This window comes from Phodopus roborovskii, unplaced genomic scaffold, assembly GCF_943737965.1.
Source record: "Phodopus roborovskii unplaced genomic scaffold, PHOROB, whole genome shotgun sequence".
Lineage (NCBI taxonomy): Eukaryota > Metazoa > Chordata > Mammalia > Rodentia > Cricetidae > Phodopus > Phodopus roborovskii.
The window spans coordinates 50,707,009-50,734,772 of record NW_026126433.1 but is presented as its reverse complement, the minus strand read 5'-3'; the positions used below and the strand labels follow the sequence as shown (position 1 = coordinate 50,734,772).

Genomic DNA, 27,764 nt, shown 5'->3' with positions numbered 1-27,764 from the left:
CATCCAAATGTGGGTGACACCATTCTGTGGGGAAAGGGAACTTAACCTCTTCAATGCAGATGCAATGCCACTAACTGCTTTGCGCTCCTGCTGCCATGATAGATTGTTAAGTCAACATAACCCTTTTCTTGAGTTGCCTTGGTCAGGTATTTTGCCTTAGCAATGAGTAACTCACTGACAGGAGGCCCACAGTTCTGGCCCCTGCACTGGGAGAAGAGCCTTCTCTACTTCAAGAATAGAAAAGGCAATGTGAGGTTTGCTTACGTGTAAATCTCTCAATTATTTCAGTTTGTCTTGGTGAATGCTGTGGTGCTAGGTTTCCTGCTTGACCTTTGCAGGTGACGGCTATGTGGTGGCCCCACACTAAGCACTGAACAATCTAGTCTCCGTGGTGGGTTTATGACACACCGCGTGTCCCAGGCATGCAGTCCTGCTTCCTGACTTTCTACACTATTTCAGTACTTTGCAATTGACAACCAGTGCCTCAATTGTTGAAGTTTTCCAACATAATCCTTAGAAAGGTATGCCCCTTGATTTCTCTGGTTTTTCAATGTTTTAAAACTGCTTTTGTTTATTTTTCCATGTGATGTTTAGGATCAGGTTTGTCTAAAAACAAATAATAACAAAAGCCCCTTTACTTATTCTTGGGTAATGGGCATAGGCAGTATGCCTGGCCTTTTATGTAGGTGCTAGGGGTTTGAAATTGGGTCCTCCTGTTTGTAAAACAGGCACCCATATCTACTCACTGAGCTGCTTCCTCAGTTTTCCTTTTGCTATTCTTAATATCCCCTTTCATAAATACCAGATATTTAAACTAGTGATATTTTAAGATGTTTTATGTTACAAATGCTACTTATTTCAATTATTCACATTTGATTTTCACCTTGTAGACTTGTTTGTTCCAGGATCACCCACAGGTACTCAAGTCTGTGTGTGTCCAAGTCCCTTACATAGAATTTTGTACTTGTGTATCATCTACACAATCTTCCCATGTTGTCTCCAGATCGCTTACAATGTCCAAAACACTAATACTGTATGGCTAGCAATGCTCCATTGATTACAGAATAATAATAGAAAAAAAGGTACATGCCTGTTTCGTGCAGGTATGATGTTATCTTTCTCATTATTTCTCTTCATTTCTCTGTGAGTTTTATTGCACATAAGTAGCACACACCTTACCCACTAAGGATCAGGAATCTACGATCCAGTTCAGTTTCATTCTTTTGACACCACTAAGTAAGTACCCTTTCAGTCCATCTTACTGTGCTGCTCTGGTAGCTCCCTGGTTTTGCTTGCCTCATTTAAAATTCTAAAAAATTATTTATCCAGCAGTAAGTATGTAATTCTCCGAACCTAACACTAAATTCAAATCTCAACTGACCATTTACGCTCTTGTTTCTTCTTTTCTGCCATTATTAAAACTGTCTTCAAGGCCTTCATGCCAAAATCATAATGTTCCTGAAATACAGTATTCAATATCTGAGTTACTATGGCTCTCAAGAAAAAGTAGAACCATTTAAAACAGTCACATACATAAGCACATTAATAATAACCATCTGTTCTGTAAAAGGAGATTATCTGTATGAATCCAAAACCCCAATTCTGCCTCTAATGCTCTTATTTCCCTTCTAAGTCGGTGCTCTTAAAATCTCTTTGCCTTTGTCCTGGTCCTCCCTCCCTCCCTCCTTCCCTCCATTTTACTATGTTATCCAGCCTGGCCTTGAACTCTTGGGCTCATGTGTTCCCAGTGTCTCAGCTTCTCCAGTACTGAGGACTATAGGCTCCCACTACTGAACTCAGGAGAAGCCTCTTTCCTAGGAGACATCCGGATTAAACTGTCTGAGAACTAGGGAGGGGAGCTAGGGGAATAACAAGAGGAGAGGATGGCTTTGCAGAAAATGTGATTAGCTGCCTAAACCATTTCAGGTTAGAAGCTAATACTAAGCCCCAGAACGGCTCTCAAGAAGGAGTTGGACTCAATTCAGACTTGCCAGTAACTGAGCTTGCAAGTGCAGTGTTGAGCTGTGCACCGACATACAGAATCAGACTGAGTGTATCTTCACAAGTCCTCCAACTTACTGAGATGTACAAAGAGCTGGGGGACACTAACCTAGAGGCTGACATCTATGAGCAGAGAGAGCACATTTGCCACCACTTTCTCCAGACCTTTGAGTAAAGGCCGAGGACCATGGATGATGCATAGCCGTTCTGAAGACAGCATCCCTATTTTACAATTGGCCTGGTCCTGTTGATTCCAATGGTGGAACTGTGTCTGAGTCACCTTTATATACCTGGCTTTAAGTGTTGGGAGAGAGGCAGCCTCTCACCTGTTTTGAGAGCTGCTTATCAGCTAAGTCGTACAGGTTAACTAGCTTCCCAGACAGTGATCTTGAAGATTTGAAGCCAAACGAAAACAGAATTACTTCAGTGACACTTTTGTAGTGAGGCACCATCATCGCCACTGAGCGAAACAGAGACTTTAGGTTACCTGGGAGCTCAACTCGACCTCTGTATCTAAAGAGGAAAAGAAAAACAGCAACAATGAAAATCCAACTGTGCTTTGCAGCTTTTCAAATTTGAAACTATATTACTTCGCCCCCAAGTGATTCTATTGGCTTTCTATGTGAGCCACATGTGAAAATTGGGTGGTTTTTCACTTCTCATGCCACCAGCAAGCTGGCCTATCATAATCCTGTGTCTCACTGTAGGGCCCACCTCATCTCAGCCTCTTCTGCTTCCAATGCAGCGCTTGCTCAGATGTTTGGTGAACCTAGCGTAAGAGGCTCAGTGTAATCACCCACATGGACAGGGCGGAGATGAATCCATTCATGAAAAGAGGAGGCTGTGGGGGCTGTGCCAGCTCCACAAGATGGACTCATTCTTGGCACCTTTGTGAGTGCTAAGAGCCTGTGGCTGGACAGGGTCAGTCCCTGGAGAACTATCACAATTACTCTGCACACCATTAACCTGACTTCTAAATGAGTCCTCCTTTTCCTACAGAGTAGTACTTTTCAGTCCTCGGCAGAGAAGCTTTGTTTATGGTAGATGGTGATAGGAACAGACTAATAGCTGGTCAAGCTGAAGGGAATAGGAGACTGCAGAGTCCTTGGCCATCAACGCACATCAGTACCACACCCCCCCCCCCCTTCCGAGGCTCAAGAACCACTGTGGGACTATCAGTGGAGACATAGCTAGATGCAGAGGCTGTAGATGATCACAACGAAGCAGTGTTTTATGGGACACTCATGACAGATAAGGGTCACACAAAGTCAACAGCATTATTTTGATGGTGAGGGCTGGTATATGGTTTCAAGTTTGAAAAAGTCTACACAACAGAACAGTTGAACACATGACCTTGCAATGGTTGTGACAGCATGCATGCCTAAAACCTGTCTAAGAGGGAACCAAACAAAATCCTATCCTTGACAGGGGAGGTGGGCACTGAGTCCCATCCCTATTGGTGGAGGTATTGACAATTGATAATTGCTGGGGGAGAGTTAGTTCTCTTTAACAATGTGGCCCCTGGTAGGCTGACCACACTCCAGTGGATGGTCACACACCCAAGAGGATATGGGTAACACTAACTGGATTTGATCTTTTATTTTTAAGGAGGACACAAAGAATGAGGGATGGATCTGGGATGGGTGAGGGATGAATATGATCAAAATGCGATGTATGAAATTCTCAAAGTGTTGGTTAAAAAAAGATTCTGGAGGGTGAATAATAGACACACAATAGCGGACAACCCACCCACAGATGAAGTTAAGGAAGGGGATTTTAGTCTGTGTATATGGGCATTGACTCATTGATATTTACCCAGGATTTATGGTAATCAACACTGCACATGACATATTGATGCGTATTTCTTTGCCATCCAGTAGAAACCTAAAAGACAGTAAAATATTCATCATTAAAAACACTTCTTTAAGCCAGGAGGCAGTGGCACATGCATTTAATACCAGCATTTGGGAGGCAGAGGCAGGCAGATCTCTTGTGAGTTCGAGGTCAGCCTGGTCTATAGAGTGAGTTCTAGGACAGCTAAAGCTACACAGAGAAACCTTGATCTCAAAAAAACTATGACAAATCAGGGGGATTTTCTTAAGGTTTTATTACACTTAAACCCAAATGAAACATACTTAAAAACAACAACAACACAGAGAGGAGGCAGCGGCTTATTTTAAACCAATGTTGAGTTCTGTTGGGTTTCAGGTATATTTGATCATACCCAAAGAAGTCTGAGCAGTTTTTGGGCCTGGATGTTGAAAGGCACCATCAGAAGAAATGATCCACACAGGGAAGAGACCCTGGGAAGATGGAATGAGTTGAGCCTGGAAGACACTAGAACACAGTGGCAGAGCCAGAGTTCCTGGTTGGAACACAGCCCATTTCCAGGAGTTGCCACACCCTTTGTTCCAGATGATGCAGTCTCTGCTCCCCCAATGCGCCCTGCGACTGGAGAGAGCGCCTTGAAGGGGTCACATCTGCACTTGAAACCAAGCCCAAAGGTTGTGGCCACTGCTGCAAGTTCACTGACAAGGAAAGATGCCACTACAAGGAAAGATGTCACATTGGGACTGGAGGTTGAGAGATGGCTCAGCACTGGCCTCTTGCCCTGCAGACCTGGGTTACCAGTACCCACATGGTGGCTCCCAACCATCTGTAACTCCAGTGTGACAGTACCCGATATCTGTGGCGCACAGACATTCATGTAGGCAACACACCCATAAAATAATAAAAATCTCAAAAATTAAAAAAAATATTTGGACAGTTGTGAGGCAGATGCTTTGCCAAAAACATGGTGTCTTGTCAGTGACCAATGGGCAGAGGTAACGGCGACAATGTCTGGGGTGATTTCTTACCAAAGAGGACAGTTTAAACATGAGAGGCAGAACAACTGGACACAGCTGGACAGTCAGTCCCTGGGTATAACACTCTGCAGAGGTTAAAGCACAGAGGAAGGTGGTAAAATGGGGATCACTGTGTCCCCCATCTGTATCCACAGGCCCGTAAGCCCCTGTGACACTAACAGCATGACATCCATCAGGGTAGGGTTACCATCTGTCATGAGTTAGACGACAATTACATTACATTATAGAACATCCATCTGTGTCCCAGAAGCCAGTCATGAGCTTCTGGGTGTATCCAAAGGGAAAATGTGTTTATTATTCATGAACAACAGTAACCCTAACATACATGTTTTATTGTGGTTAAAAAAAAAAAAGCACCTCAGTTTAGATGGAGCCTCAGGAGTACAGCTAGTATTTTTATTTTTAAATGGGTATAAAATTAAAGAAAAAGCAAATCCATGCAAAATTAGGGAAAATACCCACAACTCTTGTTTGATTTCTTTAAGTGTAATGTCCTAAGATGAAAGAGACGCTAAGACAGAGAAAACATTAACTAGAGTACATCTGCACAAGGCCTGGTGGTTCCAGGTTGCTCTAAAGTGGACACCTTTAAATTGGCTTATAGTTGAGAATACATATTTTTTTCCACATTATTTGCCAGAGGAAACATTCAAGACAAGTGTCATCATTTTGCTGCATGCTGCAAACCAAACCAAACGAAAATTCAAAGACTCCAACACTTACATAAGAAAGGGACTTAGCACTAATTAAACAGTAACCATGTATCAGATTTCCATCCCAAAGGTGTGATCATGAACAATACCTCACAGAGTAGCTGTCCTTTGCAACCTTGATGGTGAGGATCTGAGAGGCAATGACGGAGAGGACTTCTATATCTATCCGGTTGAATTCATCGAAGCAGCACCAAGCTCCCGACTGCACTAAGCCGAAGAATAATTTCACCACTATCTTTAAAATAAATAAATACAGGATTGATTACAGACATTATAAAGGTGAGCATTTCCATTTGGATACTAAATGGTTTGTACTCTTTTCATCTTACCCAAACCCAATAAACATCTTTGGCATTTTTCTCTCCACAGAAAGTTTAGCAGTTGTTTAGGTGATAGATGAGCTCACCGCTGTCTCTTTTGAGAGCTTGAACACAAACAGGAAACTCCTGTGCTCCAGGAGTATTAGCAGGCACAGCTGACAGCTAACTGCATGGAGTCATTGGGGTCTCGGAGCTGCATCCTATCGGCGTCTTTATGACCATATTGCAGCATATGGGAGTCAGATGGCAGAAAGCAGAAGGCAGATGCCCTTCTCTGGAGTGCGCAGACTCCTTGTAGTTTAGCTTGGGTCACAGGTGAGGCAAATGGTGGCAGGCAGGGGTGAGGGAGGGGTGGGGGGGTGGTAAGGGCTTGAGGAGGGTATAAGCAGGTGTTAATTAAAACACAGTAGCGACTTGTTAAAAGTCCTGTTGCTGTCAATGATAAACTTTTAAGCTTTTATTGTAAGCACTCTTCTTGTGTTCATTTCCCTGTAGATGAGATGATGGAAAATGGGACAGTTTGACTCTGTTGGATTCTGGCTGTCCCCGCTATGTCTTGAGTAAAAGGACTTTAAGTTAATCTCAACACCAGATGTCTAGAGAATGACACTGTTGCTTTGAGAAAACCACAACACAACCCAGCTGCCCGTAGCACAGACTCAGGAGAAGTTCAGAAGTTTGTGCCGGGATATATTTTTTTTTTTTAAACCACTATAGGCCTTTGTGGACTCAAACTGTAACCATTCCCATGCATGCTAGCGGAATGGCCCCTCACCACCGCCCCTGCCTAGCCGAGGACCTGCTCTGACTGACACTAGAAAGGAGAGTCTGTGATTGATCCAAGTACAAACCTCTAAGGCTGCAACCTATGCCAAAGGCAAGGCCTAAACACACCCTCCATGCTCACTGACAGTTTCCTGTGCCCCCTCCTCCAGACTGCAACTTTAGGCCCAATAGTAGGTGTCTTAGTTTGCTTTCTACTGGTGATGAAGACCACGTCCAAAAGCAACTTAGGGAAGGAAGGGTTTTTTGAAGGCTTACAGCTGTAGTCCACCATGAAGGGAAGTCCCAGCAGGAACAGAAGCCAAGGAGGAGCGCTGCTTACTGGCTTGCTACCCTGGTGGCTTGCTCAGCTACCTCTCTTTTCCATCCTGATTCAGCCACCTGAGTGGCACCACCCACAGTGAGCTGGGCCCACCCACATCTATCCTTAATCAAGGATAATCAATTGCCTACAGGCCAATCTGATGGAGGCATTTTCTCAACTGAAATTCCTTCTTTATTGACCCTGGCTGTGTCAGGTTGACAAAAACTAAGCAGCACAAAGACTTCTCGAAAATGGTTCTTCCTTGCTAGTTTTTTTTTTTTTTTCCCCACTGTGGGCTGAGCTGGTAACAGGGACAGCAAAGTGGTGGTGATAATAGGCAGTGGCAGTAGTTGTGGCACAGTTGGCAGCCCTAGCTGTATAAGTGGCAAGTTAGCCTGTTGGGTGGCAACTGGACGAGCAGCAACTGAACAGCTCAAGAGAAGCCAGAGGAGGACGAAAGGCAGCGGAGCAGGGACAGAGAGCAGACACTAAAGGCTAAGGAGCTCCAAAATATCCAGAAAGCAGGTCCTTCTGGCCTTAGTTACTGCAAGAACTCACAAGACTAGAAGTCTGTAGGGACAAGGGCTAAGGCCCTGAGTATAACACTGTTAAGGGTCAAGGAATCCTGACATGGTAGGCCAACATAATGACCATAACTGTGGCTGGAGAAGAATCCAACAAAGGCTGCTTGGAAATTATAACCTAAGCTGCATCTAAGGGCACACGGCAGAGGGATCTCAAGTCCCTGGGCCTACACAGGAGCTTTAACACCCACGGGACGAAGCACCCTGACACCAGATGATTGTGGGTGGGAGGATGGTGAGTGACACTGGAGGGTGCCGCCTGCTGCTGCTCTCACCTGAATACTGCCACCAAACACGGGGATAGGGGTGGGGGGGGAGTGGGGGGGACACGGGGACGAAAGCTGCCAAAACAACACCTGCCCAAGTGGAGCGGGAGGACTTACACCAAGCAGACTGGAAACTACCCATGAGCACGAGAGATCCCAGCCAGACTCAGCCCTGCAGAGGCTCACAGCTGATAGCTCATAGCCCGGCAGAGGCTCAGAGCTGATGGCCCACCCTTCTTTTGCCAGCTGCCACAGGCCTGAGTTAGCCAGGCTCTACAGCCTTCTGTGAACGCAAAACAAACAAACAAACAACAACAACAAAAACCCAAAACATTGTATTGAAATCTGTTGATTTGTAAACACTACTGAAAGAGCAAGGATGTAGGAAAGGGGCAGGAGAATAGTTCTTGCAAGTAGAATATAGAAAATCACAAAGAATGGCTGTTGACATGGGTGGAAAGATCAGGAATTATGAGAACAAGAAAGGTTACTATAGTGATGGGGCTAGTGATTATATGCTAGGCTGATCTTGCTAAATAGGGCTAGTTACTGAATCATCAAACCTTTGTGGAATAACTGAAGGCTCTAAAGGTACAGCCAAGAGAAAGCCAGAGTATGAAAGACTTCTCGCAGGTCTTGGCCCACAACAAGGAAACAGGCCCCCAACCCTGGAACAAATGATTCCAGATGAACAGCCCTGTTTGGGTCACTCCTGGCCAACGGACAGTCTGGGGACTTTCTAAGTCATTCTATGGTTTTTCCTTTGAAGAAAAACAGGTCACACCTGGGTGATCTCTCAAATATGAGATCATACTTTGTAATCAATCACCTTGTGCCCCATGCATGTATCATTTACGGTCTTTCTCTATAAAAAGGGCCTGACCCCTTTGAGGGGTGTGCAGCTTTCCCCGAGATTGCTGATACCCGACTGCACTCGTTCAACAACCTCTTGCTTGTTGCATCTCCTGGTTTTGGTATTGGTGTCTTAGGTCTCTCCCATCGGCCCATCAGGACCCTGGAATTAGGGTCTTACACTACTAACTAAAAGAAAACAGTAAAACAAAACCATCCAATGCCAAACAACACAATGCCAGCTCTTCATGGGCTGGAGAGAGGTTTGACAGATGCCCAGGGTCTCAGGTGCAGAGAGGGAGAGAGAGAACAGGGCCGATTGTTCCGGGGGTACATAGAAGCTTTTGGATGAAGCCAAAAAATCAGATATCTTTGTGTTAAGTGTCAATAAATATTTTGTTCACCATGGGGTATTTTGGGCTCTAGCCAACATGTACGTCAAGTTGCAGAGTTGGGGAAGTGGCTCAGTTATACAGCACTTGCTATCTGTGAAGGACCTGGGTTCAGTCCCCAGCAGTAGGATACAAAGCTCAGACTATAGTGCTATAAAATTTTGAGTTCAATTTGTAACATGATATTTTAGTAAACATATTTCAAGATTTTATTAGAAATGTCTCAGATTATTATTATTTTATTTTTATAAGTGTTTTTGGTGTTGATCACTGTAGCCTCTTTGAGTTTAATAATTACCTTTTTAGTAAGTAAATGTTTTTTTTTTTTTTCGGTGGTGAGGGGAGTGGAGTTTGAGACAGGGTTTCTCTGTGTAGTCCTGGCTGTCCTAGAACTCACTGTGCAGACCAGGCTGGCCTTGAACTCAGAGATCCAATCCACCTGCCTTTGCCTCCTGAGTGCTGGGATTAAAGGTGTGTGCCACCATGCCCAGCATGAGCCTTTGTATAGTACTCCCATGTGCTTTGTGCATGTAAGATTTTGGTTAAAAAGAATCCCACTGTCATAAAAATTGAGAATTGTTGCTTTAAAGAATTCAGTTCAACCACTTAAAAGAAAAATTAAAACATAAGGTTGAAAGTTAAAACTTTCAAATAGGTTCAAATATGCTTCTATTCTGTGTTCATTCAAAGGACTAATAGTATTTGCATTCTTACCAATAATTTTTTGTGTTTTTCTTAGTTGTTTATTCATCAATGACTATTTTACATGCATATTTTGAGTATATAGACTTAAGCTTTACCTTATAATCCAAATCTTCAAAACAGTTGAAGACCACACAATGTTTACCATAGCTCTGGAAAACCAAAACATTGTTTTAATATAGTTCTTGAATTATGCCACAAGTAAAGATGTTTTAAACTGCCAGAGTAAGAAAATATTCTATTAAGCTTTTGAGAAAACCAACCAACCAACCAACCAACCAACCAACAAACAAACAAACAAAAAAACCCACACAGTTAGAAAATAAGTTAGCTTCTCTAGGATTGGAATGTAAATAAACAAAATTTTAAAAATGAGATACCAAGTTTAGAGATCCACAGAATGAGTATGCTTTGCATGTGCTTAGCTGCTGTAGGAGAACTGATTGATTCACAGAGCTTTAGGTCATGATTTACACAACAAAAACAACACCAAGGGGGAAAATAGACCTCCCACACTGTTAATCAGCAGCACATGCAGTAATATTCCCATTAAAGGCAAAGATGGTTGGCTTAGTAAGACCCTTTGAATGTTAGACATTCAAAACTTAATTGATGGAGTGTACCACATAATGAAATCGTTGGTAAATACAATGAACATTTTAATGGCGGGGATAGTGTAAAGCTGAGATGCTACTTACTCTTGCTAGGTCTTTAACAGTCTCAGTTTTTCCTACGCCTGCCGGCCCAGCAGAGCAGCCTCCTAGGTTGAAGTACAGAGCTGATGTAAGAGTCAGCCAGCATCGTTCTGTGAGGGGCGTGATGACCAGCCTTGGTGTGCAGCCCAGGTACTCATAGCCATAAACAAAATTGTTGTTTCCTTGAGATACGTAGCACAACTTTTGCTTTTCGTTCCATTTATATTGCAAATGTCTGAAAGCAATACCCATATTATTTGAGCAAAAATATTTTCTCATATAGAAACATAATCATTTTAAAATAATTTTAACAGATCCATAACCCCTTGTGTTAAGAAGCAATAATTAATATTATTTCTCAGTTGGAGCAGCTGCCAGGACCCAGAAAAACTCTGCCTACAAACATAGATGCAAAAATCCTCAATAAAATGTGTGCAAACCAAGTTGAATACATCAAAACGTTTTCCAGCCGTGATCAAATTTGCTTCATTCTAGAGGCATAGGGACAGTGCAACATGCCTAAATCAATGAACGGAGTCCGCCAAATAAACAGATAAAAAGAAGCTCAGCGGTAGGGCAGTGGAGAACACTTTGATGCTGGCATGCTAGAGGCAGGGGTGGGGTGGGGTAAATCTCTGAGCTCCAGAACAGCCAGGGCTACACGGAAAAACCCTGTCTTGAAAAACCAAAAAAAAAAAAAAAAAAAAAAAAAAAACCCAGAACAAAACAAAACCAACCAACCAACCAACCAAAAAAAAAAACAGATAAAAATACAAAAACCACATGATCATTTCATTAGATGTAGAAGATTTTTTTTTTTTTGTCAAAAACCTCACACTCTTTCATGATAAAAGTCTTAGAGACACTAGGAATACAAAGGATATCCTTAACATAAGGTCAGTTTATAAGAAGCCCACAGCCACCATCTTCTTAAAGGGAGGAAAACTCAAAGCATTTCCACTAATGTCAGGAAGAAGGCAAGGTTGTCCATTCTCTCCACACCTACTCAATACAGTGCTTGAAGTCTTAGCTAGAACAATAAGACAACTGAAGGAGATCAAAGGGATACAATTAGGAAAGGAAGAAGGAAAAAATAAACCTTATTTGTAGATGATATGATTGTATACATAAAAGACCGCAGAGACTCCACCAGGAAATACCTACAGCTGGTAAACACTCTCCGCAAAGTGGCAGGGTAGAAAGTGAACACACAAAACCCAGTAGTCTTCCTAGACATAAATGGCAGACTGAGAAAGAAATCGGGGAAACAGCACCTTTCACAATAGCCTCAAAAATATCTTGGGATAACTCTAACCAAGCAAGTGAGAGACTAGGATAAGAAAAACTTTAAGACATTGAAAAAAGCAATTAAAAGAAGATGTCAGAAGTTAGAAATATCTCCCATGTTCATGGATCAGCAGGACTAATATGGTAAAAACCAAAGGAGTCCTCAAGTACTCCTCAAATTATTCTGCAAAATAGGAACAGAAGGAACATTTCCAAAGGCTTTTTTTGAAGCTACTATTACCCTGATTTTGTGTGTTAATTTCATACTACTGTGCTGCTGAAAGTGTTGTAGCAGCTGTAGATGTTTCCTGTTGACATCTTTAGGGCCTTCTATGCACAAAATCATAAAAAGATATCCATAGATTCACTGTAACCAACCTAAAAATTTCAACATAAACCTCCACAGAAACAGAAAGGAAGCAAATAAACAAACAAGCAACAACAAATCAACCTTCAGCTTCATCTGAGAATTCAAAATCCCAGGATACCTAAAGCAATCCTGAAAAACTTCTGTCATCTCTGATTTCAAGTTGTACTTTGGAGCTATAGTAATAAAAGCAGGATGATATCGGCATAAAAATAGACACACTGACCAATGGAATAGAATGAAAGGCACAGAGTAAGTCTACACACCTATGCACACTTGACAAGATAAAATTACATACTGGAGAAAAGAAACCATTTTAAACAAATGGTGCTGGTCAAACTGGTTGGCTGAATGTAGAATTAAAATAGATCTATCTCTATCGCCCTGCACAAAACTCAATTCCAAATGGATCAATGCCAGATATCCTGAATTGACAGTGAGGCATTCACTTGAACTCACCAGCATGGGAAGGGCCTTTCTGAACAGGAATGTTGAGAGTACAGGCATTAAAGCCAAGGTTTACTAAAAAAGACCTCATGAAGCTAAAGGACTTCTATATAGCCAGGGACACTATTATTTGAGCAAAGTGTCAGCCTACGGAATGGGAAAAGATCTTTACCAGTTATACATCTGAACAAGAGTTAGTATCTAGAATAGGCAAAGAACTAATACAAAACTGAACATAAGAAAAAAAATAACTCATTTAAAAATGGGGTACAGAACTAAACAGCAAGTTCTCAAAAGATGATACACAAATGGCTGAGAAATGCTTTTTAAAATGTTCAAAATCCCTAGCCACCAAGGAAATACAAATTAAAACTACTATGAGATTCCATCTTACCCCTGTCAGAATGGACAAGATTAATAAAACAAAGGACAGCAGATGCTGGTGAGGCTGGGGGAGGGGGACACTTACTTACTGCTGGTGGGAGTGCAAACCTGTGTGGCCACTACAGAAGTCAGTGTGGAGTTTCCTCAAAAAGCTGAAAATTCATCTACTACAAAATTCAGCTACACCACACTTGAGTATATTCTCCAAAGGGTCTTACATCTTACTACAGAGATACTTGTCCTCATCAGAGGAGTTTCTTCTCTGAGTCAATGGTAATGATGCAGAGATCCACAACTGGATAATGCATATAGAGAGAGCAAGAGACTTTGGAGCACTCAGTCCTACATTTGACATCTTTATCAGACCTCTCACTTCAAGGCTTGGGATCTGGGTATAAGAGGTAGACAGAGACCCACAACTGGACAATGTATATATAGAAGCAGTGGGAGACTCCCAGGAATCTGTGATCCAGACACAGCAGGGTTTATATACACATAAACTCACAGAGACTGTGATAGCATGCACAGACCTTCACTGGTCAAAATCCAGACAAACTCCAAGCACCGAGAAGAGGAAGTGGATACAAAGTCCCACCCCTAAGCAAAAAACTATTTGTGATTGATACCTCTAAGAAAGAAAAAAAAAAAAAACAGTTTTTTTTTTTTTTTTTTTTTTTTTACTGGAGTGACATGGGTATATTGATCACATTCCAGGGCACATGAGTAATTGGCCATCACAAAACAAAATCCGTATTTTTTTGTGTTTTTTTTTTTTTTTTTTTTTTTTTTGGTTTCTCTGTTTTGATTTTTGCTTTTTTTGAGAAAGAGAGAGATACAGAACATAAAGTTAGGCGGTTAAGGAAGTGGGAAGATCTGGGGAAGGGAAAGAGTAGGATTAAAATATTTTGTACAAAAACAATAAAGCAAGCAAACAAATCCAAGTATTAAAATCAGTGGGAAAATATCACTTACTCATGACTGTATTAGTAGAAATCATGAGGTACAAATTTATAATGATCTAGTAATCTTTACACATCTTTCACAGTTCAGGGCTGTGTTGCTTTTGGATACAAGTAGAAGCCGGTAGTAAACCCAGAATCACTAGGAGCCTTGCACAGCCACTCAGTTCCCCCGCTGAATGCCCTTCTCTCACTATACTATAATTAATACTGTGATGTAGTTGTTTGTCTGTCATTCACACCTCTCAGTCCCTTCTGAACAACAGAGAAGATTATGAAGAAGTTAACCGAGTCAATTTTCAAAGTAAAATTAAGATAAAAGCAATTTAAAACTATTTGTATGCTACCACCTTGCAAAATCTTAGATGAGAGGGCACATAACTGTAGGTACAGAAAGTCTTCTCACTTAATGTATGAGACCTGTGCTCGGACTTGCCTCAGCAGAAGTAGCGTCTCTCTCTCTCTGCCTTCACTGACTCCAAGCAGGAGGAAAACTTGCTGAGTTGGGAAATTGACTAGATACATTCTTATGTTTTTTACCTTGTGTGTTCCACACTGGTAGCATAGAGGGAAAAGAGGTACTGGGGATATCACCCAGCACCACCGACGAAACTCATTCCTAGGCTTAGTGGCAACAGACAAAACACATACACCAAACCAAAGAGCATCATAGCATCATTAGCTCGGAAGAGAAACAAGTGAGGGAGGGGACAGAGGACCAAGGAAGCACGCGTAGGACCACAGTGCTTAGTTAGAGGAGCAACCCATCCTTCAAGTGCAAAACGAGATGAACAAAGTTAGAATCGGAGAAGCTAATGGTCCATAGTGAGAAGTTGTTGTATGTAGTTGTCATTTTTTTTTTTAAATTTTTTCAGCCACTTACCTTGTCCACTCAAAGTCCTCTGCACTGGAGATGTTTTTAGCTAGCAGGTCTGTCACGATGTCTCTGCAGTGAACAGAGATGGTCAGCATCGCTGCTAGCATGACTTTGGTGCGCAAGTTGTTAGTGTTCAGTGTGACCAGCATGGCCAAGTCTTCTATACGACCCAGCACACTGGCATGGACTGCTTCTAGCTTTTCTCTCGAATTAGAACTCATAAAACTTTTCATACAATCATTATAAAACATGATCTGACTCTGAAAAAGAGGGAGGGAAACATATGTTGATAGAAGCATACAATCTTGTTTTTAATTAAAATGTTTCCATGAATTAAATGCTACAGATCTATAGGGGTGATCTGTGTGTAACAAGACAGCACACATAGGCTTGAAAGCTGAAGGCCGAATTTTGATTGATGCTTTTGACTTCCTTACATTTTCTAAATCGTATGTTTTAAAATTTTGTTATTTGTGATGGCTTCATATATGTACATAGTGAATTATATACACTTCATCTTCCATTCCTCTCTTCCCATTCCTTTCCTGTTGAAGCCCTTCTTTGTCCTTCAAAGTCCTATCCTACATCTAAGTTTGTGTGCCTGTGTGTCCCACCGGATTTGACTATGGGGAAACGGTGGGATGTTCAGCCCTGAACAGGTCATCTATGTCATCCCCTCCAAGGTGTAGGGACCATTAAGGAAGGAGGAGTACCAGATAAGCCAGAATCAGAAGATGGGGAGGTGCGCTGCAACAAAGAAGTCTTCTGACCATGACATGGCCCTTGTACCACTGAACTCACTGCATCACTGCTTAAGACCCCCAAGAGACTGGGATCATAGACATTTTGTTGTGGATCGGGGAAGGGCTCAAAAGGCCCCTCCCTCCCTGAGGGACTCCTGTCAGTTAAGGGTGGCTGCAGGAAAGAGTGTCACTTTCTTCAGTGGTATATACAGCCTGTTGTCCATGTTCCAGAAAACAAATCTTGCATTCTTAAAACATGATCATTCAATAATAACCTGCACACATTAACAGTGGTGGAAAACCCCAAGATTAGATTAGCTAAACTCTAAAGTAATGCTCCTAGCACGGAGTTTATGTATCTGTAGTTTGAAAAATTATATGACTTCTCTTATCTGAGTCACTGTCACATCCATTCTCCCCAGGCATAAAAGAGCTGTGTGAAGAGACTATGGAGGTTAAAGGAAGGCAAACCATCAGGTAAGCTCCTGAGTCTGGAAAATCAGGTTGGCTGGGACTTCAACCCCTCGTCTACACTGTCTTTTGGAAGAGGGTTATGTTTGGATAAGGGGGCATCATGAATTCACTTTGAGCTATGCTGAATTTAAAGTGCTTAAATAGAGCTATATAGTTACATAAATGTTCCCATAGAGTATATACATATTGTGGTGATATATTTCCAGAGAACAGTTAAGAGGGTAGATGGTAGAAACCTAGTGTATTAATTGGCATTCCTTTTTGCATGCAACAGAAACCAATGTTAAAAAAGTATTTCTTTAATTTTGTGAGTTTATAATATCATTACATCATTTCCCTCCCCCTTCCCTCCCTCTATACCCTTATACCCTTCCTTGCTCTATTTTCAATTCATGTTCTCCTTTTTCATTAGTTGTTGTTACATACATATATGTATGTACATACATACATATTCCACACATGTTCCTAAATATAAATACAGTCTGCTCTATCTGTACTGTTACTTGTATGTTTTTAGAGCTGGCCACTAGGTTTGGGACGGGGGCTTGGGGAAGTAGGCAGGAGAAACAACTATACAGTCACAGTTTTCATCGTACATGCCTTGAGATGATAGTTCATGAATTACAGCCTCCATGGAGAACATCCATGGTGAGGGGACACAGTGGATCATGTTTAAAATGTTTCTACTTATACCCCCAATGTCAGAGTCATGTGAGGAGAATTCTGGGTGCTTGTGAGAACACTCCAAGAAAACAGACAAGAGTCATGTGACCTCAGTTTCTTCCAAACATGGGACTGTTCTAAGGATGTTTCTGTGTGAAGGGGAAAGGAACAAGACCTCCTGAGCATATTGGGAGTTGGGGGCAGCGAGTGGAGAGGGAGCTAGGAGAAAGAGAAGGGGAGGAGAGGAAAGCATGTGGGACTAGGAAGATTGAGACAGGGGAGGAATAGATGAGAGAGACAGGGAGAGAGAGAGAGAGAGAGAGAGAGAGAGAGAGAGAGAGAGAGAGAGAGAACATAAAAGAGGGAGCCATTATAGGTTTGAAGAGAAAACTGACTCTAGAGAAATGTCCAGAGACCTACAAGCATGACCCCAACTAACAATATGAGCAACAGTGGAAAGGCTGCCATAAATGCCCTTCCCTGATAGAGGTTGGTGACTAACTTATCCACCATCATAGAGCCCTCATCTAGTAGCTGATGGAAACACAACCAGACACCCACAGTTAAACACTGAGATGAACTGGAATCCAGATGCAGAGAGGGAGGATAAGACCAGGCTGCAGAAACCCACAGGGACAGCTGACCTGAACAAGGAAGAGCTAATGGGCCCCCAGACTGATAGCTGGGAATCCAGCATGGGACTGACTCAGAACCCCTGAACATGGGTCTCAGCTAGAAGGCCTGAGCAGTCTAAGGGACCTCTGACAGTGGAACCAAGATGTATCCTTGGTGCACAAAAGAACTTTGGGAGCACATTCCCCATGGATGGATAACCTCTTAACATAGAGATAGGAGAGAAGTCCTAGTCCCTGCTCCAAATGACTTGACAGATTCTGTTGACCCCTCCTGGAAGGCATCACCCTACATGTGGAGTGAGGGGCGGGGGATGGGATGGGAGGGTGGTCGGGGGGCATGGCAGGGAGGGAGACAAAGAAGGAGGGACAGGGAGGGAACTGGGATCGATATGTAAAATAAGAAAAAAAATGTTTCTGTGTGCTCCTCCTAGGTGTAGCGGACAGGGGTGAATTTACTTCCCATTACTCATTATTGAGTGATGTTGTTATTCAATTAAATGTTTAAACTACTCTATTTTCTCGGTGGGAAAACATGTTTTTGTCACGTATGGCTTGTCCTTGGCAGTTGTATACAGCTTGAACTCCTGTGAACTTTACTCATGTGGCCTTTCCTAACCCTTTGAGTATAAATTATCTGGGGCTCTAAATAAAGTTGGTTATTGCATGAGACTTCAGTCTGCCTCATTTATCGGCTTCATTCTCCCAGGTCCTACCACCTCTAGAATGGTGACACACGCAGTGACAGAAGATGGAACCCGCTCTAGAGTGCAGCGTGCTCCTTGTGGTTAGGAATGATCCACCCTCCATGGATCTGGGGAAGAGCTCTTAGGAAAACTGGACTATTTGACTCTGTCAAACTACATAAATGTATAGATCCTCCTGGATGTAGTCACACAAACAGCTTACACCAGACTTTTAGCTTAAGACCTGGCATTTACTTGGGCAAGTAGAGAGCAAAATGTCTGTTTTTACAGTCCCAGGTGACCTTAATGAAGACTTGAAAATTATGGTGGGTCAGGCCAAGTTAAAAAAGAAAATAAGAGAACTGTAAGTCAAGTATGCTTTCTGCGATACTTAATGGTTACTATGGCAAAGACTGTCTGCTTTCCCCTCTCCAGATAAACCAGTCTCCAAGGTCTACAAGTTTAGATTGTATTAGTGACACTGGTCATTGTTGTTGCAGGATATTTGATCACACTGTGAATCTGAGATTGTGTTGTTTACTGCAAAAACCTATTTCTAGGTGTGGTGTGGCTCAGCCCTAGCACACACCTTTCATTCAAGAGCTTTCTGCTTGAATATTGCAAACAGGATTCAATAAAGTCAACCAAAGGTCAAGGGGCAGAGCAAGCAAACAGTTGCCACATGGTGGCTCACAACCATCTGTAATGAGATCTGGTGCCCTCTTCTGGCCTGCAGGGATACCTGCAGACAGAACACTGTATATATAATAAATAAATCTTAAAAAAAAAAAAGAAAAAGAAAGAAAGAAAGAAAAAGAAAAGGAAGGAAACAGAAAAAGAAAAACCCATAGAGAGTAAAAGGGAGTCAGGAGGATAGAGAAAAGACACACAGGGAAGTGGAGGGAAGGGCCATGAAGTGAGGGAGGACAGATGGTCAGAGAGAGGAAGCTTCTAGTATGATGGTGGAGGGGGAAGGGCAGCTGGGTGCGGTCTCTGCCTTTCTGAGCTAGCAGGCTTTCGCTCCTAGCATCTGGCTCCCGAGTCTTTATGGTAAAACCAAAGGATTGAGATTTTGTTAAAAAACCAAACACACACTCACACATTGTCATGGCAAAATACCTGACAAGAAACTTAATAAGGAAAGATTTATCTTGTTTCCTGGTTCGATGGCACAGTCCAGGAGGGGTAGCAGCTCTTGGCTCGGGCACCAAGAACAAGAGGCTGCTTGCTCTCATACAGATAGGCACAACAAGGTGTTCACCAGGGCTATAAAACTTTAAGGTCTACCTCCTACCCCTGATGCCTAGTGACCAGCTTCCTCTAGGGGGCACCTAGCAGGTACAGCTGGGACCACCTACAAACCAGGACACAGATCTCTAAAGGCCTTACGAATTAGGACTACCTTCTTTTCTCCCCTGCGTCCTGCGCTGCCCCACCCTCCTCTCCTGCTGTACTCCCTCCCCATGGGCGCATCTTTCATGGATTCCTTAAATGTTATCCCCCTCAGGGCTACTCTGTCTTATCTTATTTCATACATTCTGCTGAAACATTTATTAGACCAACTGAACATTTTGATTTTCTTAGTATCCACTTTTTAAAATTTTCCTCTTTTAAAAATTGTGTCTCTGTGTGTATATATGTGCCTGCATATGCATATGTGCACCACATGGATGCAGGAGTCATGGGGGTTGGGAGAGGTTACCGGATCCCCTGGAACTGCATTTATAGAAGGGTTGTGAGCTGACACGTGGCTGCTGGAAACCGAGCCCGATCCTCTGAAAGGGCAGCCAGTGCTCCTAACTGCTGAGCCATCACCATACCCTTTCTCTTAATTTCAACGTCAAGAAAAGCCATACTATTAACACCAACAAATATGCAGAATACTCTTCCTACCAAGTTGTTCATGTCCTAACCCCCAGAACCTGTGTTGATGTCAAGAGACATGGCAGATGAGACTAAGAACCTTGAGATGAGGAGAATAGTCCTGGTTATCTTTGTCACATGCATCCCTGTAACTAGACACCTGTTCAGTTTCTGAGCAGGAGGCGTGGCCACAGAAGGGTGGCTGGAGATGAGTCAAGACGCAATGCAACCAGCTTTGAAGATGGAGGAAGAGGCCAAAAACTGAAGCTGGCTGGTGAGCTCTCTAGGAGCTGATGGGGCCCAGGAACTGGAGCCCCTCCTCCTACAGCCTCCACACATACCTGTCAACAACTTGACCTCAGCAAGGAGCCCTGCACTGTTCTCACCCACAGGGCAATAAGATAACAAATTTAACAGTTTTTAAGCCAAGTTTAGATTAACTTTTTAACAGTAATGATAAAAATGTGTATGGTGCAATTAGTGACACCTTTAAGAAAGTAATTTATGAGTTACTCTTATTTCATATTATAAACTGAATATTTTTAAACTCTAAGGAGGTGGAGGGATTCTAGAGTGAATACCTGTTCATTCCTTATAGAATAAATTTGTCGGCCACCAACTTTCTGTGATGATTTTGCTGTTTATGATGTCATTTATGTATCTACAAATACATTTACCTCATTTTTAAATACATTTCAAACTAACCTGGGAGTATTAGTAACCTTCATAACAACTCATTTTTATATTTTTTACTGTCTTAGCACTACATCCACACACTAATCCCTCTCTTCACGATTCAAGGTGGCATAGACTCACCACAGTGAGGACCACTTGTCCTGGATGTGACTGCACCCATTCGGAAAAAGTCTTGGAGCTCCAGTCTTCAATACCTTGGATCAAAAATCTATAAACCAAAAAGATGCATGTATGTTATCCATGGGTGCTCACTGAAGATGCCACTTAATGATGAAGCATTAATCCTGCTGCTTTAATCTGAACATGTACCCATGAGTAATATGGTCTTTAGAGTTCCCTTTACCTGTCAGTGTCTGGGTCGATGGAAATATATATTGGTTTAAGAGAAGAATTATATTAGCTTTGAATTACAATGCTATCAAGGGTAAAAAGTTAGAAAGGCTGTGTTCAAAAATAATATTTACTGGGGGCATCACATCTTTCAAGTTTGTACCCTATCATTATTACCCAGGATAGAAACAGAGGCAAGAGAAAGACAGCACATTCTCCAAAGATTAGTAAATATGAAAACTTAAAGTAGTGTTTCCATAAAGAGAGAGGAAGAACATGCAGCTCGGTGGGAGTGAGCTGGGAAGAGCTGGGAGGGGAAAGAATATGATTAAAATATTTTGCATGAGAAAGGTTTCTAATAAAAAATTGAAAACATAACTGTTCTAGTCAAATTAGTTTTAGAAGTTTAAACTCTGGTATACTTCCTTCCCTGAATGTAGATGGCAATAACAGATTAATATACAAAAGAGAATATTGAAAACACCGGGCAAAGGCTGTCCCGCAGCAATGCTGGTGCAGTGTGTACAGGGTTCCATGTTTGGTCTCCAGCACTGCTCTCACTCACCTCCAGGTCTAAACCCACTCAACGGTTTGAGGGAGTAAAAGTGTAGCAGAAATTCATAGTGAACCTGATGTCTTTTGAAAGCAGGCTGGAGCTGGCTTGAGTCATGTTCTGACTGATGTTTGATGCCCAGGAACACACCACACCACACACACACACACACACACACACACACACACACACACACACACGGTGTCAAAAATGAGTTTTTTCATCACCCATACATCATGCTCTATTAAAATTCACTCTGTGTGCTGCTTTTCTCAGTATTTCACTTATACTGGTAGCTATGCAAGTTTTATACACACACACAACACACACACCCCTACATATACAGAATACACACACAACAGCCACCAGCACACACACACATGCACAGCACACATACAGTACACACACGATACATACACAACATACACACTGTGTATAATTTAGGATTTGAACACCATACTTACTTTTTTAGCACATCGAACATGCTCTTTTCCACATTTACCATCCACTGTTCTACAGCAGTTCTTACTCGAATTTTCCTGTATTTAAAAACATATTATGAAAATCACCACAATATTATGGATATTAACACTTCCTTTCTTTGAAAAACTTGTAAATTAAGTTCTTGACACTCAAATTACACACTGTATCTTCCAGCCTTTATTGATAGTTCCTTGGAAAACCATGTAGTAAAATACATTTCCTTAGGGATTCTGATATCAAAAGTAGGAATATAATTAGATTCCACATAACATAGAATGTATGAGAAATAAATTGTATGATAAGATATTTTGGAGGGCAGCTGGAGAGATGGCTCAGCAGTTAAGAGCACAAGCTGTTTTTCCAGAAGACCTAGGTTCAATTCCCAGCACACACATGGCATCTCACAACTATCTGTAATTCCAGTTCCAGGGTACCCAGCACCCTCACACAGTTATACATGCAGGCAAAACACAAATGAACACACACACACACAAAGTTAAAGATATTTTTGGAGTTTTAAGATACCCAAATTGGGCTTTGTTGGGTAGAAAATGTTGGGTATGGCATAGTTTCTCAATAAAGTTTGTCTCAGGAACCAAATGTTGGAGGCGAGAGGACCCTCTGAGGCTGGCAAAGGGTATTAGTGAGGCAGAAGGCCTTGGCTTGCAGCACTTCCTGGGAACCCACCATGGTGAAACCAAGGTCAGAACAATGCTCACAAACCCCAGAAAGCAAATTCCGGGGCCACCTGAAAAGTCAGATTCATGTGAGACAAAAGCTCATGTGAATTAGTGCCCAGGATTGTGCACATTATTTGTTCAAACTTTATGTTAAAGCAAAAGTGAGCAGACAGCCTGCTGTGGTGAGGTGGGGGAGAGCCTATCTCAGAAGAAACAATGACTCTAAGAGTCTAAGAGTGGGGTCGCAGAGCATTCCTCATACTTGGGCAGCACAAGGCCTTCTCCTTCAGCGGAGATGAGCATCTTCACAGATGGAGGGCCAACTTCCTGTTTCCATAGCAACACTTGCTTCACATTTTCAAAACATTTCACAAGATGAGGCTGCAAACCAGAACACACTTGTCAGTTACATAGTAAACCCCCATGGAGTGAGGAAATGATACTTCAAGAGAATAATGCTGTTACCTGCACGGATTCAGGGTTTCTGCTGTCAGCTAGAATATCAAGAAGTTCAGCGTTGCTGAGAAAGTAGAATCTTGGGAAAATTGTCCTTTTAATTTCAAGATAATCCTGTCCAAAGCCAAAAGAAATGCTGCTGAGGACGTGTGCCCAACCACCCTAGGGATCACACCTTCACCTGGTGTGGTATGCACACTAGTTCCAGCCAAATGATAACTCATGCTCCATGAAAGCTGAAGTACTTCTTGGTAAGGCAAAACTAAAATAAAGGAGAATGAAAACAGAAGCGAGATAACAACAAAGGAGCACCCAGGGCAGAGCTCTGCCCCGACACACGGCATAGCCACCACAGCCATCACCATGTGCTGAGCACAGGCAAAGCCACGCTTGCAGCTTTCTGCCCTGTTCATTCCAGGCATGAGAAGTCATCCCCACAGAGGACACGCCATTCTACAAATGATCTCAAACTCTACTACACCCAGCTCCCCATGTTTCTCAACCCATACTATAGCTCATCTTTCCCGTCTTATCTTTTGTTACAGGGTAGGTCTGGCCTGAGAAGTCATTTCCCTCATTCCTCCCACGTCTTCAGTCTTTCTCTTGTAGAAGGCCTCTGCTGCCAATGAACTTTCTCTCATTACAAAAACACAGAGCATCCTCTTCACCCTCTGCTATCTCTCTGCTGCTGCCCACCTTCTCTGAATCCTTGAATAGATGGTTTATTGACTCAGGTTTCTTTCTACTCGCCTCTCAGTATCCTTGCATGCCGCCATCGCCCCTTCCTAACCTTTTGGCAGCACGTCAGTCTTTATACTACGGGGCATTTCCAAAGTCCTGTTCTTATTTCTGTCCTTTCACTTTTGTCCCATCGCTTAGCAACCTTGTATTTCCCTTTGTGTCCGCACACCCCCATCCACTCTGATCAACACCTCTTAAGGATCAGCTTGTCACTCCTCTTCTTTACTCATGATGCTTCCTGGCAGTTTCATACATAACCACTCGTCCTTTAGCTGGGACCACAACACTTACCAAGACCCCAGTACAACAGAAGCCAGCCACTCTTATGGGTAGGAGAGACCCTTCTGGAAGCTTGGAATCTTGGCGACAGCATTGCAAAACTATGGTGGTAGATCTAATAAGTGAGGGGGTAGTGAGTTGTTCAGTATGCAGGAGGTGGGTCCACTAGACAAAGGGGTGATTTATGTCCTGAACAGGATGGAGGTTTCATCACTACTTAGACCAGTTCATAGAGACTCATCAGTCATTTCTGGGACTTCCGATTTAATGTCTTCAAGTCCCAGCTGACTAAAAATAATGAAAACCAGGGGAAGTAAAACCATGGACCAGGGATTGTACCCACAGTTGACAATGTCCACGTAAGTGTCTTACGGGTGGACATTGGCTTTTCAGAATGAGTACAATGTGCTTCCTCGGGGACATCTCTAGCTCCCAGCTCTGTTTTGTAATTTCTGGCTGCTTTGTTGACCAGCTCACATATGTCGAGGCATTCTGCCCCCCCCCCCTCCTTCTGTTGCACTCACCACCTTAATAAAGGTAGGACTAATAAAGTTGTTAGCCTTCATTAAGTGTTAAGTAAGGACTCTCTGGGCCAGCTCTGGTGCTTCAAATACAGGAAGCTTGGGGGAGGGCTACTGCTATTCACAGCTTAAAGGAAATAAAGCTTCACGGAAAAGCTCAGTCCTTGGCTCGAGGCTCATTTGACTAGTCCACCCATCTTTTTTCTTTGTCTTTTGATAGCACTTTCATTAAAATGAAAATGGCAGTGATAATTGGAAAAGCTGCTGGCAGGGACACAGAGAGGAAAGTCTGTCCTGGTGGCAGGTCCTGCCATGCACCATGGTACTGTGGCACTTTGGGTCTGCCATAGTTTACCTCCAGACTTTTCTTTATGTGCTCAAGATGTCCGTTGCAGATTTTCAGAACGTCTATGACTCCTGTAGTGATAGTTATGTGCAAAGCATTTAGTTTGTTCAGCACTCTCGACATTATTTCTCTCCACATGACAAGCACCTGGGAGAAAAGTTTGGTTTCCGCTGGCAGCTGTCTTTAAAAATAAAATTACATGTAAATAATTCTGAGGTTAGGGCAATTAAAGTCTATACTATTGTTGAATTTATAAGGCAAATTTACTTTACTTGATTAGCCATTGTATCTGTTTTTTATAAGCAGTATGTATTGCAAGAAAAACAGGATGAAATACAATTATCATTTATCAAGATTTTACTTAATGTATAACAGAAAATAGACACATAGAAATTCTATGTAAAAATAAGTAAATGTTTTCCATGTCTCCAGTCTGCATCTTGAATGTCTCCCAAAGCCAGCATGTCCCCAGCCCCTGACACTGGGAGACCTTATAGGATATGGGCCCTCCTAGGATGAACTTAGGTCACTGGGGTATCACCTAGAAGAGGTATTGAGACTCCACCCCCTTCCTCCCACCTCTCTTTGTTCCCAGTCAAGCACCAAGAGGGAAAAGGCCCCTGCCATTTGCCCCTGCTGTGATGTGCTGTCCCTGCTATCTAGAGCAGTCCTTTAGATTCTGCCTGGATACCTCCTTTGTCTCCATTTGAACACTCTCAAGATTAAGCACACTAAGAAACTAGAAGCCAATTAATTTGAGCACTGTGGATAAGAGAGGAGAATGGAACGCTTATCAAATGCCAAGTCCTGCTATCTGGTGCAGAGTGGGAACTTCTCAAGTATGTACGAAAGCCACGAAGAAGCACATTTCTTACAGCAGAACCACACTGATCTTCCAGAACTAAAGAGACGTATAACATGACTCAAGGATTGTAGTGATCTGATCGACACAGCTCAGTTTTTATAGTTTTATTTTAGCAATTAAGGGAATTAAGTTTTCAAAAGGAAGATGAAGCTTGAAATAGTCTATGGATGAGAAAATAATAATGGTCTAACAGATTCATTCCTATGTGCGTCCATGACGCTCTAGCCACTTCCTGTTGCTGTGACAAAATGCTCGACTAGAAGCAATTGAGGGAGGAAGTTTTATTTTGGTCTACAGTTCCAGTGCACGTGTATTCCACCAGGATAGAAAGGTATGGTAGCTGGAGCAGGAAGCCAGCTACTCACGTGGGATCTGCAGACAGGAAGTGGAGAACAAACAGGAAGCGTCACAGGCAATGAAGCCTCAAGACTCACAATCAATGACCCATTTCCTCCTGCAAGGCTCCGTATCTCCTAAAGGTTCCTCGGTCTTCCCACAAACGACTTGAGATCAAATATTCAATCACATGACCTACAGGGAACTTTTTACATTCAAACCACAGCTGATGCCTACTCACCAAAGACATCATTTCTGGAAGGTTAAGTTAAATCTCCCTGTGCATTAAAAAAAAAAAAAAAAACCTGTATGTGATATTTTTTTCTTACTTTTGTATTTCTAAAGAATTAAAGATGGGTTCAAGACAAAGCCAGTTTCTTTGACAGCTCATCCATTCCTCAATGGTATAAGAGAAGAGGTTTAGGTTTTGATGCCATTCATTCACAAGATCCTACAAGAGGGGAAAAAACGTCCAAATATAACAATGTAAATACACAAAAATTACTAAGAATCACATAATAGAAACTGAGGTGAGGCAACAAGTAACAAACTACTGATGAGGAGTCACATAAATGAAAATAAATCTGATTCTATTCAGCCTTTAGTTTTCAGATGTCCCGCTCATCAAATTTTCTCACTCGTTATATGAGAAACAAATCTTTTTGTTAAGACTTGCACACACACATAAAATTTACTCATGTAACATGCACAGACTATGTGTACATATACATACATACATACATACACACATACATACATATATTTCCTTCTGGTTTGGTTTTAGATTTTTGGGAAGGATGGTAAATCAAGTCCTTCGAATTCATCTTACTTAGAAGTAGTCTTTCAGTTTGTGTGAGTTCTTTAGGCTTTTCAAATATGCCCACTTTACAACTTCCTAATTAATTTTTATTTTAGTAAAGGCATATTAGTATACTTTCACAGTTGCGACCAGGTTGGACATGTGACTTTGTTCTTGCTGCTCATTTCCAAAATTAAAATTATTTGTATCTCATTTTTTTGTGAAACTTGTTTTTTTTCTCTTATTTTTCTCTTAATCACAATTTTCGTGTTACTATGTGGTTTTTGACAGTATAACCCATTTGATTTATTCTCTTCTTATAATACATTATTTTCTAAGGCCCACCTAAATGACATGTTTCCTTAATTGTTTGCACATCTACAAATATGAATTCCATTTGCACAGACCTCTCCATGACTTCCTCTAATCTGTGCTAATCTGTGCAGAGGTACACATCCATATAACAATTATATTAATTTTGTTATTGAAGAGCCTATTGGTATACACCTGGTTAAGTTTCTTAAAGCTTGAAAATTAATTTTAGTTGCTATTAGATGTAGAGCTACCAGTTATGAGTTATGATAAACTGGTAAAAGTCATATTTTGTGGGATATATATATATATATGTCTTGCCCATCTAAATTAAACTTTAATATTTCCACATAAATAATTAATGAGTACTTGCACAAAAATTATTTTTAGTGTTCACATTATTAAATAGTCCATCTTCTGTATAAACATATAAAAAATTCAAGTAATTGAAATCAAATATGAGTTCTCAGAAAGCACAGTGAACCTGGTAGGCTGAAGAAAATGAA

At 41.9% G+C, this 27,764-nt stretch overlaps 1 protein-coding gene across 1 annotated transcript in view; it reads right to left on the bottom strand.

Annotated features, from left to right (window-relative positions):
* Dnah14 (dynein axonemal heavy chain 14) overlaps window positions 1–27,764 on the bottom strand; it is a 199,959-nt gene that overhangs the window by 120,424 nt on the left and 51,771 nt on the right. Inside the window, exons 21-33 of the mRNA XM_051185777.1 lie at window positions 26,477–26,598; window positions 24,956–25,127; window positions 23,069–23,173; window positions 22,866–22,984; window positions 21,905–21,979; window positions 20,678–20,765; window positions 14,807–15,060; window positions 10,483–10,714; window positions 9,883–9,936; window positions 5,671–5,816; window positions 3,817–3,885; window positions 2,328–2,514; window positions 1,382–1,458 (exon numbers count right to left, since the gene is read on the bottom strand). Of these exons, the coding sequence (XP_051041734.1) occupies window positions 1,382–1,458; window positions 2,328–2,514; window positions 3,817–3,885; window positions 5,671–5,816; window positions 9,883–9,936; window positions 10,483–10,714; window positions 14,807–15,060; window positions 20,678–20,765; window positions 21,905–21,979; window positions 22,866–22,984; window positions 23,069–23,173; window positions 24,956–25,127; window positions 26,477–26,598 (1,700 nt within the window). The remainder of the gene's footprint in view (window positions 1–1,381; window positions 1,459–2,327; window positions 2,515–3,816; window positions 3,886–5,670; window positions 5,817–9,882; window positions 9,937–10,482; window positions 10,715–14,806; window positions 15,061–20,677; window positions 20,766–21,904; window positions 21,980–22,865; window positions 22,985–23,068; window positions 23,174–24,955; window positions 25,128–26,476; window positions 26,599–27,764) is intronic.